The sequence below is a fragment of the Apium graveolens genome, chromosome 4 (genome assembly GCF_009905375.1).
Source record: "Apium graveolens cultivar Ventura chromosome 4, ASM990537v1, whole genome shotgun sequence".
Taxonomy (NCBI): domain Eukaryota; kingdom Viridiplantae; phylum Streptophyta; class Magnoliopsida; order Apiales; family Apiaceae; genus Apium; species Apium graveolens.
Genome location: NC_133650.1, coordinates 18260343 through 18276475, shown reverse-complemented (window position 1 = coordinate 18276475; position 16133 = coordinate 18260343). Strand labels below are relative to the sequence as shown.

Genomic DNA, 16133 nt, shown 5'->3' with positions numbered 1-16133 from the left:
TATGAAGTGTATTGTAATTATTCTGGGTTTGTATCGTGTACTTTAATGTCTCAAATTAAATCCAAGATACAATTCACTTATTTAATATCGGTTTGTTTAGATTCATTATTGGTGTATTTGTGGTTTACCATTGTGTAGTGCTTTCGTGTAACATTGATAATATATTTAGATAAATGTAAACAAAAAGGAAAAACCCTAGCATAACACTGAGAAGTAGAGAGTTTCATTTTTATCCTCGACCAAATTTTAGTTTCATTTTTATCCTCGACCAAATTTTAGTGCCATCATTGAGATTATATTTCCATTGAGCTTGTTTGGTTTATGATTTTGTTACAGTTACGGTCTACAAAATCTCATTATTTTGATTCTAAATAAAAGAAGGGATTTAACGCCCCTTGTCAAATTAGTGACTTTGTCAAATACTTCAATCAGACATTGAACACCTTATATTTGTACCAGTCACATTATTAACAAATGATCAAGTTATCACATACAGATTCAGTCTCACACACATTGAACCACAAAATATATAAGTTTCCCATAAAATCTATATTGGAGTTTGGTTGATTTTTATACTTCAAATTACAAAATTTAATTAATTTAGATAAAAGCTACTTGCCACTTCTAACTCTTGCCATACAAAATCTCATCAAACAAACTCAACATCCTAAAACAAAGTACACCTAGTACTTTTATTGCCAATGGCTTAACATCATCCCTTTTATCATCACCACTTATTAACACAATCAAGACTTCATCATCCTCTCATTGTGTATAATTAAGAATGGTGGCACCAGGCTCACACGCTTTGGCAGCCGCGGCAGGCTCCACTGCAGGCGACGGAGGAACAGCAGCACCAAGCAACTCCTCTGGCAAATCAGGAATGCCTTTCAAATAGAAAGTATAGAACAACTTGAAAGGGAATATCAACTGTTGTAGCTTCACCTGACCATACACTCCTTCAAAAATACCAGAGCCACCAGTGACAGCAAGATAAGTGTCCTGATAAGTTAAGTACTCTCCCTGCACACATATGTGACCATAGTCTCCAAAGTGTAAGCTTAATGTTGCTTCGTAACGGTCACCTTTCTTTTCCGGTACATTTTGGATCAAAATGCATAGTCCTGCTGTGATTCCGACTCGCTTCTGCAAGTCTCCAGTATAGATCTGTAATAATAATTTTTTAAGTGCTTGTCGCAGATTTTTTAACCAAAATTTGTGAGTTCTTTGTGAAACCGAGATTGTGGAGACATAAAGAATCAAATCTTTACAAGTGGGATTTGTTTACATAACAAATTGTTAAGTTCTAATACAACCTATCTTTAAAAAATCACAAAATACATCATCGTCAGGGGTCACGTATGAAAAAATCAGTAATCTTAGTATTACAGATCACCCTTTTTATAGTTTGTAGGCTAAATTAGTTTGTCTGTAATGTATGCAGAGTATTATAAGATCTTATCACATTTTCTAAACAATAATCTTGTAAGAGTAAAAGGATTGAATTTAATTACTTTGTTGCTGAAAGGAACGAGATCGCCCAAGGAATTGACAGATTTCTGGCTTAGACGAAGATAGGCAGGGCTGCCACGGTCTCTTTCATTGATTTCATAGACAGACAGTTCTTGAACTTTAGCTGAAACATAAACAAACATGAAAACCTGATCTGAAATGATAAAATAAAATAAGAAAGCACAGAAATGTTTGCTGAAAACCTAGAACATAAACTTACAGGGAGTTGGAGAATCTGGAGAAGTGCTCTGGCTTATGCATGAGAATGATCTGCTAACCGCGGTGGTGGTGGAGGGGGTAGTGATCATGCTAAGGCCACGACGGAGTAGCGGATTAAAAAGGCGGAAAGGTGAGACATTCTGAGCCAAGGAAGTGGCATTGGGAGCTAGCTTAGCTGAGGAAGAGATGGATGCAGCTTTAAGAAGAGAAGAAGAGGTTGATCTAAAAGCAGCCATTGCTTGATAGAAAGATTGGGTGATTATGGTAGTGGAGAATATATAAAGCTAAAAGGATCGGTGAGTGCTATATATAATGATTTCTAAGTGGGATGTATTGAGCCCCCTTTACATATATACTAATATATACTAACAAGCAGTACAGTGACAGAATAATTGGAGGCACAAAACAATAAAAAGGATAGGTAGAACAAGGGAGCTTCCCGGTGGCCGGTGAGGGCGTGTTGTTAGTCAATCAACCATGTGTTTGTTAGTTCTTCTCTAGTTTTTTTACTTCCAACTAACATACAATTTTATGCCAAGCCCATTTCTTCCTTCTAAGAATTGTTATATGAATCGGTCGATTTTTTAAATATCACTGATAAATCCGTTAAAAATATTAGATTGATTCCCTAAATTGTTAATAAATTATTTAATTTGTTAAAAATCGCCTGATAAATCACAATTCGGTATCTTAACCAAATAACTCTGATTTCGAATATGTAACTATGTTTCTAAGTATACATGTTAATATTAACTTAACGTAGTTGTTACCCAATTGCGTAAAGAATTAAAACTTTTTATTGTACCTTGGTAACTTATAAATTATTAGCTTATAAGTTGCACAATAATCTATCTAATATTAAAATGGAAATATGAGTTGAACTTTCTAAGTTCGACAACTCTAACTGCTATCGTAACATTCGAAGAGTAATAAACTAACCACCTTGATTTACCAAATAAGAAAATAACATTTAACAGTGTATATGAAGAAGACCAGTATCTTGTCCCAGCCCTTCTCCTGTTTGAAACAAGCCTTTCTTCCTCTTCGAGCGTGTTTACAGATAACACGCAATAAAGTCGTGCGCTTTTCATTAAAATGTGATATAGACTGTATAACAAGTGGTCCTGTCGTTTAGTAAAAAAAACAAATGGTCCTGTTTTCCTCTCCTGCAATCTTTTCAATAATCTCATGGGCCAAGCATTACACAAACCAACTGGGGACTAAGGCATTTAATATATACAGGGTCTAGCCTGATTCAGGTGCACTATTATGTTCCAACTTTCCAATCATATTGTTCATGATCCAAATTTGGCCAAGAAATTTACAAATGCACTTCATGATATTTTGCTAGTGCCTTACAGGTGCTGTAAACAATTCAATATATTAATTTGTCCATTGGAGTCCAATTAAAATGCGGAGTGCTTTACCAGATTCTTTCTCCAGAACCATCAACTAACAAAATCAGTATAGCAGAAGCAACCTGCTTGGACAAATAACATATACAGTTCTATTATTTTTTTTCATGCTAAAACAATTATTAATACTGATATACAATCATGCAGGAGCGCTATCAGAGTTGCAGCAAGGATTTTCTGGTGTCTATCCTTGCCCAACTCAAGTTGTTCAACACCATTCTTATACCCACAGTGTGCCACAAAACGAGGCATCATATTATCTCTCTATCTTCAGTAAATATTTTTTGTAAATATTAAATAACATCTAAATTTCTTTGAATGTTTTATTCAAAAAAAAGGGTCAATACCAGAAACACAATCATGCTGGTTCTCTATGAAAGTTGCAGCCATATATTCTAGTGTCTATCTTTTCCCCTACTCAAAATGAGGCATTACATTGATCTCCATTTCTGGAAATATTCAGCAAAGGTTTTTTAATATAGAGCGATAAAAGTGTATAGGTTTGACAGAGCCCAACTAAATTTTCAGTTACCTTACTTTCTTCACCTCTTAATACATTACACGTTCATTGCAAGTTGCAACCAACTTCTTGATCCATTTGTTGAAGTCTTAGATTACACATATCATAGATCAACAATATCAGAGACATCAACCAAATTAGCATACCCTGTTTGATTGCTTTTAGAGAATAACATGGAATTCATATAAAAGTAACAAATAGAAAATAATTACTATGCAAGGTTCCATATATTAAAGGAATATTTAAAAGAAAATTCAAGAAAACAAGAAAGTGTTGAAGAATCTAAGTTGTGCATGATAATTTTAGTAGTACTTGTGCACGGATTCTGTAGAAGGGAATTTCAGATTGGGGATTTTGAGCTCAGTTTAGGTTGTTAAGTTGGAATGAAGTAAGAAATGAAAATTTTGTACATTTTTAATTATACAGTTCAAATTTCAGTCCATCCCTCCAGTTACATTCATTCCAACCAAATACAACAGTAGATTACACATATTGTAGATGGACAATATCAGGTACAAACCAATTTGAGGACCAACATCACAAGACCCTTTTGTTATTATTGTTTACAGAGATCATTGCCATAAAGCTTCTTCCTTTTTCCCTAGAGCAAGGTAAAGTGAAAAATATATGACAATTACAAAGATCTTGCTAAACGATAAAAACAACACAAAACTCAACAATTGAATAAATTGATTTTCCACTTAAACAACCAAGTTTGGGTTCAGTATGTTACCCAACACGTCCTGTACATCTTAAAGAATCACGATAAAATGAGCATCACTTGAAAAATCTAAGCAAGCCAAGAGCAGTTTACACTCCACTCCTCCGAACATTGGAGCCAAAATGCTTTGGTAACTGAAGTTTGAAACTCATGTGTTTGCAATACCTCCTGCAGTAAACACCCGTTGGATCAAATCTACACATCAATTATCCCTATAAGCAATATAATTAGCCAAAGCAACCAACGGGGTAGCCTTATCCACATCAAATCCAACAAGCTGTTCTTGAGCCTCCATATTCAACTTCTTTGCAAACTCCCTCGACTTCTCAATCCCAATCAACTTAGGATACGTAGTCTTATCCGCCACCAAATCTTTCCCAGCCGTTTTCCCCAATTCTTGCGAAGACTTGGTAACATCAAGAATATCATCAACTACTTGAAACAACAAACCAATACACCTCGCAAACTTCCTCAACTTCTCAACATCCTCATCACAACCACCTCCCATAATCGCCCCCAAAACAACCGAACCTTCCAACAATGCCGCAGTCTTATGAACATGAATAAACTCCAAATGCTCTAACCCCACACTCGAATCCCCTTCAGAACAAATATCAACCACTTGACCTGCAACCAACCCTTCCGCCCCAATACACCTAGCCAATTCCACAATCCCCCTCACTACCCTATCCGGCGAAACATTTTTGGTATAACTAGCTATATGTTCAAATGCCAATGCTAACAAAGCATCCCCAGCCAAAACAGCCACATTCTCCCCAAACACCTTATGATTAGTCGGTTTACCGCGACGAAGATCATCATTATCCATACAAGGCAAATCATCGTGTACTAACGACATTGTGTGAATCATTTCAAGAGCACAAGCAGAAGGCATAGCAGAGGATACATCACCGCCAACAAGCTCACAAGCAGCCAAACAAAGCATTGGGCGCACACGCTTGCCTCCCGCGAGAAGCGAGTAACGCATTGATTCATGTATTGTTTTCGGAGAATGGAGGGGGATCACGGAGTCTAAGGCCGTGTTAACAGAATTAGCCTTTTCGACAAAGTAGGCCTTGAAATCGAATGTTGATGTAGTCGATGATTGTGATTCTGTGGTGAGGATTGAGGAGATTGAGAAATGGGGTTTGTGATTAGGGTGGAATTTAAGGAATGTAGTTTTGGGGGTTTTGATAATGTTGGTGTAATGAAAGTGAGGTAATGTGTTTGATGTGTTGAGATTCAGGAGATTACTCATGTTGTTTGTTTTAGGTTTACGTAGACCAAACTGAAACCTGATTGGATTGATGTTGTGTCTGAATATATTTTATATAGATGTGTTATGTAGATATTAGAAATATATAAGAATAGGAGAAACGGATGATTAGCAAAGGAATCTAAAATAGGCGCTGGAGGAAGATACTATTGTGTTTTATTCTCCATACACCGGGGATTGTTTGTGCTTATATATAATTTTTCACTACTGCCACATTTTGAAACTGGAACAGCTTAATTTAAACAGGCATCAGATTGGTCAACCATACTTAATCGGCGGGGTCTCTAATGGGGCCTTCCGGGGCAGCATATGTTAACACTAACTTTTATAAATTTGAAATGTTTTTATTTCTCAACATTTATGATTAAAAGATTAATTAAAATTTGACACATAATTTCTTATTACATGACAAAATATCTTTTACAATAAATTAGAGTGTGGCGATAAGTGTTTAGCGTGTTAAAAAACCAGTATCCTGTTTAATTTTAGGTGGAAAATTATTATGAATGTCAATGTGCAACTGTTTACCTGAGAACAAATATGAGGCTGGGAACAGATACTACGTGAATCATGTAAGAATTGGAGTTCGTAGTTATGACGAGCAGTCTCTGTTATACCTGTCCAATTCCAAATGTGTGTAACATGTTGTGATCAGTAAACTAAACGTAATACATGGATGTACATTCCTCAATCCTCCTCACTCACATATGCGAATCTTAATAGTATATTTTTTTTATATTTGTTTAATCAATTATTCATATTCATTCCGTTGACATGACTCATTCCTCAAGTATATTCTACAGACTACATCACATAGTGTCTATTGACAATTTGTCAAAAGAAATATTTGATAATTAAATGTATCATTATGTGTTTTGTAAGATTAATGTTATGTTCTGCAAATATATATTGTTGGTCTGGTTGTTAAGATTGGTCAGATGTTTTAGGTCACCGCCTGCTTAGTGAAAATTAACATACATAAAGCTAGACAAGGTACATCCAGTTTTAGGTACTCACTCTACTTGGCCGTTGATATATTTTACAGGAAATTTTGTTTCGCCAACCAGCCAGCCTGCCGATTCATTTACATGCATGCCTTTTACAGTACCTACCATAATAACATTCGGTGCATAATTTTTAGGACTATCAATAATATTTTCATGAGATTTATTTTCATTTCCACAGTACATCACAGTGTTTTCATTCAACCTAAATTTAGAAGACACGGGCGTTATTGCAAGAAAACATCTTACCAAGAACAGAAGAATCTATAGAAGTATAAATCTTAATCTACGCTGGATGACTGATTTGATAACATGTTGCAGCACAACCATAGAAATACGAGCGACTATTGTACTGGGCAAGATTGAATGTCGCAACATAGTAATGTTTTGTCAGTATAAATTTGTTGTTACAAACGCCCGAACTACAAAATTTGTGTTGGGAAGTAGAATTTATCTCTATTGTCTAAATAACCTCAATCACATGCACCGGGTTTTTTGCTTCAAATCCAAATTTGTTGGGAAACAGAATCCAGAATCCTTCAACATCTATATGCCACCAATAGTTCCCTTTGGCATTTACTTGTGGTAAAGGTATACGATGCTGAAGATAAAGAACCCTGCCATCTGCAATCATTAAAAATAGATTTAACTGAAGCTTGCATCATCCTTTTAACACAGTAACAGAGTATATATATGTGCTTATAGGGATGGATTGGTTAGGGAGGGAGTGACTACCGTAGAGAAGGAAGCTCCATAATAAGGAAAGGCCGTTGTTATGAATCTTTCATATTCATTGTGTCTGAAGGGCCGAACTGGAATCTGCAAAAACCAAAAATCTTGATGCTTAGCATAACATAAACAAACCACACATCTACTAGGAAAATTAGAAGATTTTAAACATTAAACCATCCAGAAAAATATAGTAAGTTCCTATGTAAAAGAAAACAACAAAAATCTTGTGTATTTAAACTAATGGAATACCTCATCCACAAATATTTTAACTTTAATTAATGTTGTAAATAATATGTGGTTTGAATGCAAAGAATGTTAGCAAACGCAAATTAAGATACCCTCGTACAGCACCAAGGACTGGCTTGGTAAGGGCTTACCTGTTTTGAAAGTGATAAGCTAGTGTATCCTAGCCTCTGGTACTCGATCTTGAACTGAAAAACCCCATAAACATCTGGCACCTTCATAGAAACATGATACAAACCCTGCAGCACCAAATGAGAAAAACACATTTTGATCATTAAGAATAGAGAAACTTTCAGGAAATTTATTTTTTTTGGATACTACCTTCCCATCAGTTGACATTGTTTTTAGCACGTATGGGCTCATCATGTAAAACTGTAGTTGAACATCGCTGGCAACATACGGTTCCCAAGTTGTTCCAGACCACTCATAAATTTCTACAGAGTATTCCTATAAAACCACAAATTTGTTAATGTCAACAAATATTATACACCCCCGCCTTCGGAGAAAGGAATTACCAGCTCGTCATTGATCCTGTACATTGCAGGTTCCTCTGATTGACCAACTTTGTTATGTCTAACATTCACAGCCTACAATGACCAGGAAGATGAATAAATACCACACCCACTTCCAGTGAATTTAAGAGTAACCAAGTAAAGCATCACAAAAAATGCTCTCAAAAATCACATTAGTTGCATTTATTATCTAATTAGATTAATGTCTCACCTTAATTACATACAAACGTAAATATCTAATAAGCTAAATGGAAAAATAACAATAAATTTATTGACATGCAGAAGTATACACCTCACCTTTAAGTGGCCCCGTTCGTGAAAGACCCATTTGCTAAGTTCAGTCACAAATTGTTCATTGCCAGATTTTCCATATCTGCTCAGATAAGTAGAATTTTTTTTTTTTGAGTTAATGAATATATTGACCATTCACGTCTGGAAACACATCAATTTAATTAGCATACCCCAGTTTGCTTGAATATAGAGGATAACATGCAATACATATACAACTAACAAATATCAAACAAACTATTATGCAAGGTTATAACATGAAAAAGGTATTTGAAATAAAATTAAAAAAAAAAACAATAAAGTGTTTAGGTATTTAAGTCGTACATGGTAATTGCAATAATACTGGTGCACGGGTTTTTTTAGCATAGCACCGCTCCTCTCTTTGCATCACGTAATGGGGGCTAAATAGTGACTAATTCTCAATAATTGAAACTTCACGGACGGGGATAAAAATTTCAACTGTAAATAATGGGTAATATATATATATATATATAAAAATTGATAAAGAGCAGCATCACTCACCTGGTAGAGCTTCCAGCCTTCTGCACACTTGATTTAAAGAATCTGATTGACAAACAAAACAAAGTTACTAAAGGAACAACATTTAGTAAAGAAATTAAAGCATGATCATGGTATACATACTTATCACTGAACAGATCCAAAGAGCCAGAAACCAGAATCCTTGCATTGTTTCTTGCCTGCATTATTAGGCAAACGTGGGAATATAAAGACAATGATTTAATAAGCTCAAACAGTCATCCTAAACACTACTTTCCACGACAGATTGTAAAATAATAATGTGATGTGGGAAGAGAATGCCGCTTGCCTACAAACTTATGACACCATATCAAAGTCCAAGTCAGATTTCAATCATCCATATAATCATAATATTCCAATAGTACTTGGTTTTACATACTCCAAATCAGATTAGGTAAGATTTATCTACACCAGAGTTTGTGTGGGTTAATTAGCTCAGTTGCCATGTAGTTTGAAGACTTGCAATATTTCTTTACTAGACTGATTTCATAACTTACTTCTATCCAATTAATTGTAAAGCAATTTTTAAGTTATTCTTCAAAATTCCGTCCCTCAGTCAGCCCCATTAATATTGAACAGGCAGCAACTATACATTAAAATAGAAGGGTAATACTTAGTTAGAGTTGTTGCTCTAAGTTTTCTCTCAAAACAAATGGTACACGTATCTTCTATCTAAAATTTCAACTGGAACATCAAATTAATATTCAACAATCAGAAAAACCACAATATAAATGAAATCAGGAAATTTACAAAGACCTGCACAATAGAAACTAATGAGATAGAAGATCCAGTAAGGGTGGGAGGATTGAACAGCTTAAGCTTGGGATTAGCAGAGTACGATGATGAAGAACCTGACAGAACCTTCAGAACCTACAAACCACTAAAACTTAGTCATCACAAAGTGATCAGCCAATTAGGCATCTTAATTTGAATTGCCACTTATATGTAACATTATAGCAAGTACACAAAGATGGAAATAAATTTGTAACCTTACCAAACTATTAGCCGGATTTAGTGAATGTCCAATACCCTTGAAAAGTACAGGGGCCTGCTCATGCAATGGAAGCTAGTAAGAATTGCTACAGTTAAAAAATAATAATAAAGGGGGTGAAATTTCTTAATTGATAACTTCTTTCAACTTAATACATGGCTACACATATTTAGAAGTAAAACACTACAGCTTGACGAACTTGTAAATTCAGATGAATGTTCTATATTACAATTTCAGCTCAGATAGAGTCTGCAAAACATTCCACCAGAGCCAAAAAAGAGATATGATTATGACCAAGGTTACATAGAACACATATTTCCTGGTTTAACTCAAAGTGTATAAATACTAGTTGGCTGCAGAACTAACCTCAATTTCTGTGCTTCCCAAAATAACATCAGATTTGATGAAATCGTCAGAGGCAATTAACGTATGATCTCCCTCAGTTTCTGAAACGGCATAACTAATGTGATCGATCACCACGGAGGAAGAATCCTGTCATATCAAGCACTTAAAATAAGATTATGCTACAATACATAAAAATAGGAGAACTAATGGGTCTCATGATGACCCTAAAAAGAGAAATAGAGTCAAAAGATTAAAATGACTGGTCTAGCATCCCAAGTACTCTTGGAAGGGGCTAGTCGAGTAGATTTGTATTGCTGACAAAAATCGTAAAAGATTTAAAAAGGCCTTGTCTAGAAAACCTAGGAGGATAAGTTTGTATACTTAGACAGCGACCTGCTTGTAAACGAGACAGGTAATGGTAAGATTACATCTCCACCTATTCGCAAGCACAATACTTCAAGAAAGCTCATTGTGGTTCTAAACTAAACAAGGTATAAACTAACACTTTAATCAAATAAATGTAACATTAAAGTTTAAATACGAATAGAGCAATCTAAGATCTGGCCACGTATAATAATTTTTTCTGAAATAGTTACAAAATAGCGCTACTCTAATTAGTAGATTTAACTGTTTCTCATAGTTAACTCCTATAATGAATGCTTACATAATCACATACTTCTTAAATACAAAACCTAGTAGTCCAACCGAAGGTTCTGGTACTTTGAAAAGCAATAACTAGTTCAATCATCCTAATGCATAATTGTGTAAGACATTATGGTAACATAATCTCGTTAATTTTACATCTCATTTGTCGACATTTAGTTGACCTTAGCACTAATGGACACATCTAATTGTTTTATAGCAATAACTCCCTCGTGTATTTTCACCTTCTACAAGCATCTAATTGATTATGACATTACACGTCTAAATTCAATAACTACCAAATCTCGAAAATGGAAGCACTCACTTCATCGAAATCAACACCACATTCGGCAGCAATGTTCCGAATCAAATCAGAAGCATTCTCATCAGCTGCAACAATCACATCATGACCTGAATCTGCAAAATCGAGTATCGCCGCCAAATCCACCGATCCTCCAAATCCTATCAAAACATCACAAATCACAATCAAAATCACCTCTAAATCCACACACAAATTACAATTCCAAATCAAAACTTACTCTCAGCACTAGGCGAGAACAAAATGAGAGCGTCATATGAATACTGTCCGTAACGCTGAAGCGAGAGAGACGGATCATCGGCGAGCTTGAAATCGAGGAGAAAGGCGCGAGATTGAAGAGAATTGAAGAAGAGAGAGTGAGAAGATCTGAGAGAGAGATCGTCGAGTAAGACTAAAATGCGGCGATCTGTTGGATTTTCCGGCGAGAAAGCGGCGATGAGGATCGGAGAGATTAAGAGTGTTAAGATGTAAATAGAGAGATTCGCCATTTCGCCGCTTCGGTTAGGGTTTAATTTCCGAAGCTCTCACTCGAAATGGAGTTTTGAAGTCCACGGTTGAAGACGACTTACGGAGTATTAATTTTCTCTTATTTTCCTTTTCTTAGAGTTCAAAATTCATTATCTAATAAATAAATACTTTATTATATAAATCCACCTATAAAAGAAATCGGCCGATTTTTGATAATCGATAAATCAATAATTAATTGCTTAAAAATATTTGACCAAATTATTAAAGGTTGATAATTTTAATCAATTTTTTTTAAATATATTACATAAATTATAAATCAGTACCTCAATTCGGGGAAGAGTATGGGTCAGTTAGACTCGATTTTCGGATTAAACTCGAATCGTAAACATATATCTTCGATTTCTAAAATCAAAAATCGCAATCATCGGTTCAGATTTGGTTTCAATTTCAATTTAAAAAACCCGGTTCGATTATAATCGGCTCGATTTCATTTTAAAAACCGGAAAATAAATGTTGATGATGAAAATTTTATAATTTAAATAAACAAAACATAATTAAAAAATTTCTTTACTGTAAAGTTACACTCAATCTTGCAAAAAATATATAGTATTCTGAAGCATGCTGCAACAAACAAAATATTCGATCTTGCAAAAAATATATAGTATTCCGAAGCATGCTGCAACAAACAAAATAGTGACACAAACATTATATTTTAGGCTTCTGCATAAAAAGTAAATATAAGGTGTTCCAGAATTTCCAAGTTATGGTACTTTTGAGTTGATATTTTGAAATGCTGTAAAGTACAAGTATGTAGTAGATGCAGAATGAAACCCTCGATCATAAGCTCACTTGTCGAGAATTAAATTGACTGAATTTTCTTGCAAAATTAAGTATATTTAGTAATTTTAAATTTATATAAATTACATAAATTATATATTATAAACTATATATTTATTTACATTAATAATCATTCCGATTTGGTTTTTTCGGTTTGGTTGGAACCTATAACCGAAATCAAATTATTGATATCGGTTCGGTTTTTTATTTTCCGATTTCGGTTCGGTTTAACTTGGCGCAACTGATTAGTTCTGATTTTCGAAGTATGCCATGATTTTTCTTCTTAAAATTGGAATCATACAATTTAAGTCGTGGTTAAATTAAATGAAATCGAATTGAATATATCCTTAACACCGATGAATGAATGTTTTTGGTCAATTTATTTATTATTTTTTTTGCAAAAAATAATGAGAGCATATTGTTATAGTTAAAAAGAATTCATTTTCTATTATTTAGTTTTTTATTGTTTATAATTAACGGATGAATTCTTGCTTAGAAGAGCTGGAACTAAAAAATGTTTGATATTTTTTTTCAAGATCAACCAAATCCGAAAATTCGCTGATTTAATAGAAAATGTGTAGCATTTTCTTTGAGGAAAAAATATTTTTCAAACCAAAATCTTAACAAACTTTTTCTGTAATGTGCTTGGTTTATATACCAAACAATCATCATGCATCTTCTATGCAAAATTTTAACTCTAACACATTAATATTTAATAGTGTTCTCTGATCATAAAAAAAGCGGTGGCAATGCAAAGGTTGGTAAGGCTTTATTGGAAGTTGAATTACATAACACTACGAAGTCAGTCTGGGATCATTTATGTGGCAATGAAAGTGTTTTTCTCTACTCACAAAGAAAATGAAGTGTGTTAAATTGTTAAATCATCTCCACCTCTTTCATATTAACTAACCTAGCAGACTCTCGGTCCCTCCTGAAAAACCAATACAAGGGTGTGTAGAACAGGCAGCACAAACCGAAGGGAACTGCCATCATAGAAAATAGGCCTTTTGATAATGCAATTATAAAGACTCGAACATTTTTGTAATATTTAAATGTGTGATTATTAAATAATAATTAAATAAATTATGTGTATGGATTCTACTAGTTGGATATTATTTTTGTTAGTATTTTATTAATTATGTGTGATTATTGGTGTTCGAGTATCGTTTGTGTAATTAGTCGTTGAGCTGTGTTGTTTTGTTTTTGTATTTAAAGATAATTTTATTCAAGATTTATTTTTATAAATATGGGGATTATCTCTAAAATCATTGTTATGCCTTCATAATTTTAATAATTACTTTTAGGAGTTTATAAAATTTAGAAATCAATATTTTATTGATTATTTATCGTTAAATGATTTTCTGATTTCATTTAATTGTATAATCAGTAATTAATTCTAGAATTCTTCAAAAATTTTGAAATTCATACTTTATTAAGTTTGGAATATTCCGAGAATTTTTAAATTATTTTGGTAATTTTTGGGATAAATATCATATGCGTGTTGTTTCGTTTATTCATTCAAAACGAGTATCTATTGTGTTTCAAAAATTATTTTTAAAATTTTGAAAATTCTATTTTTGATTAACTTTTAAATATTGGTGATATTTTATAAAATATTTTATTAATGCTCGGGTTTTGATTATCCGTGAATTACTCGTTATAACAAAAAGGTATGGGTCAGATAAAACTTTGCTGCGGGATTTATTCGAGAAAAAAAAATATATATATATATATAATAATAATCAAAACAAATAGAATGAAACATAAATAGGGGGGCTGTTTTTCATTCGGTAACACCCGACCTCTTCAATCCCTCGAATCTCTCTCTCGCGATCTCTGCATCTCTCTCTAATCCCTCCGCTCTCTTCCTCCCTCTCACACTCAATTTCTCCTTCACTTTCTTTCTCTTCCCCATATTTACCCCTGTTTTGGGTGAGTTTCCGGCTGCCTTGCGTTTTCCGGTCGCCGTTTTTGGTTTTTTCCGTTTAATTGCTTCAGCCCTGTCTTTGTTTGTTGATATACATATACGTATATATATGGGTGTAATCAGTCGAATCTTGTTATAGCTGGGTTGTTTTGTTTTGTGCCGTCCTTGCCGCTCCGGTTGCCGCCGTTTTGAACTTCCGGCGAGGTGACCGGAGGGGTAGAGGATTGGGTGTTGTGTTGTGTGTTTGTCCCTCTTATCTCGATTGCATATGTTGTCTTGTTACGGTTCTGTTGCCTCTGTTCGGTGCTGTGGTGTTAACTGGTTTATCTGCTTTAATGGAATTATTCCTGAAATATTCGAATAGAATTGTGCTGATTATTTGATCAATTATTTTAATTATTCGAAGTTATATCGATGGAATTTTATGTTGGAACCCGAAATTAATCGGGTACCCGTAAATTTTATCGCCGTCGGCGATGAGTTTCGGCGAGCCGACGGTGGACTATGATGAATATTTCTGAGTCCTACGATTTATAAAATTCAAAATATGATTTAAATTATAAAATATAAATTAAAGCGTAAATACGGATAATAAAGATTAATAATTATATTTAATTGGTAATTGAGAATTTTGGACTGATATTGACTACTGAAATTGGTGGTTGGGTTTTAAATTGCGATTGATTGTGGTTGTGATTGTTTTGACGTCGGGATGTTCGACGAGTTAGCCGATAATCAAGGGAGGTGCTGCCCAATTTCCGGGAAAATTTAATTACGGGAATACGAGGCCGTACCCAATGGCTATTGGAACGTCGATCGATTATATGTAACTATTTTGTACAAAACCTGATTATGTGTTGCGATGGAATACTTTGCGAAACCGATAACCCTAATTTCGTAAAAAGGACAACTATACCTATATTACGAAAACGAACACTGAACCGGATTTTGAAGACGTGAACCCTAATTGATACGTGTACTATAATATTGGATATGTTACGAGTTGGGTTTGTTAGCGTATGGGTAGATTGTTAGCGAGGATAGTCAAGCATATTCGGACGTCTAATTTAGGGTATTTTGGTTCCTGTAGGTTCCAGTTGAAATCCTTAGCATCCCGGTCAGTGCAAAGCCAGTCAGAAATTAGTATTAAACTGTATTAAGGCAAGTACCCTGGCCATTCTTTTATGGTTCAGTATATGTGAATAACTAAATGTTTTCCTTTCGTAATGGAACAGAAATGTTTTAAGTTACGTATCCCCTGGATTCAAATTGTTTTGTTAACTTGTGTTTTGGGGGAAAAGTAACTTCTGAAAATGCTTATCTCTAAGTTCTGAATAAAATGAAAATGTTTTGGGAAAAGGTGTTGTGTTATAATTGTTTTGACAAGAGATAGGTAAGTGATTTGGAAAACTGGATAAAAAAAATGATCAGATAATTGGACGAGTGTGCGTAGAAGGCCCGTAACGGCCTGGAAGTTAGTGTAAGAGGCGAAGTGGTTGCGCACCCTGTTATAACCACCAACCCAGTGTGACAGAGACCTAGCTAGTCTCTGAGTTCCGGAACAAGTTTCATAGGATAGCCTGATCAGCTGTCTCACCAGGGATCATCCAATACTTTTATATCTG

The 16133-nt window shown here is 34.4% G+C and overlaps 3 protein-coding genes across 3 annotated transcripts; all 3 read right to left on the bottom strand.

Annotated features, from left to right (window-relative positions):
• Nucleotides 1-513: 513 nt before the first annotated feature.
• LOC141717860 (allene oxide cyclase, chloroplastic-like) lies at nt 514-2143 on the bottom strand. The gene is made up of 3 exons (XM_074520075.1): nt 1733-2143; nt 1515-1636; nt 514-1167 (listed from the first exon to the last, which is right to left on the bottom strand). The coding sequence occupies exons 1-3, from the start codon at nt 1965-1967 to the stop codon at nt 766-768; spliced, it is 759 nt and encodes a 252-aa protein (XP_074376176.1). The 5' UTR covers nt 1968-2143; the 3' UTR covers nt 514-765.
• A 2151-nt stretch (nt 2144-4294) lies between these two features.
• Nucleotides 4295-5867, bottom strand: LOC141717859 (geranylgeranyl pyrophosphate synthase, chloroplastic). Its single transcript, XM_074520074.1, has one exon. The coding sequence runs from the start codon at nt 5643-5645 to the stop codon at nt 4590-4592; it is 1056 nt and encodes a 351-aa protein (XP_074376175.1). The 5' UTR covers nt 5646-5867; the 3' UTR covers nt 4295-4589.
• Nucleotides 5868-6936: 1069 nt separating this feature from the next.
• Nucleotides 6937-11853, bottom strand: LOC141717858 (dolichyl-diphosphooligosaccharide--protein glycosyltransferase 48 kDa subunit). Its single transcript, XM_074520073.1, has 13 exons — nt 11497-11853; nt 11283-11419; nt 10337-10462; nt 9974-10027; nt 9736-9849; nt 9085-9140; nt 8965-9006; nt 8452-8527; nt 8158-8229; nt 7964-8089; nt 7777-7881; nt 7403-7486; nt 6937-7291 (listed from the first exon to the last, which is right to left on the bottom strand). Exons 1-13 carry the CDS (start codon nt 11762-11764, stop codon nt 7244-7246), a joined length of 1308 nt encoding a protein of 435 aa, XP_074376174.1. The 5' UTR covers nt 11765-11853; the 3' UTR covers nt 6937-7243.
• Between the last annotated feature and the right edge of the window lie 4280 nt (nt 11854-16133).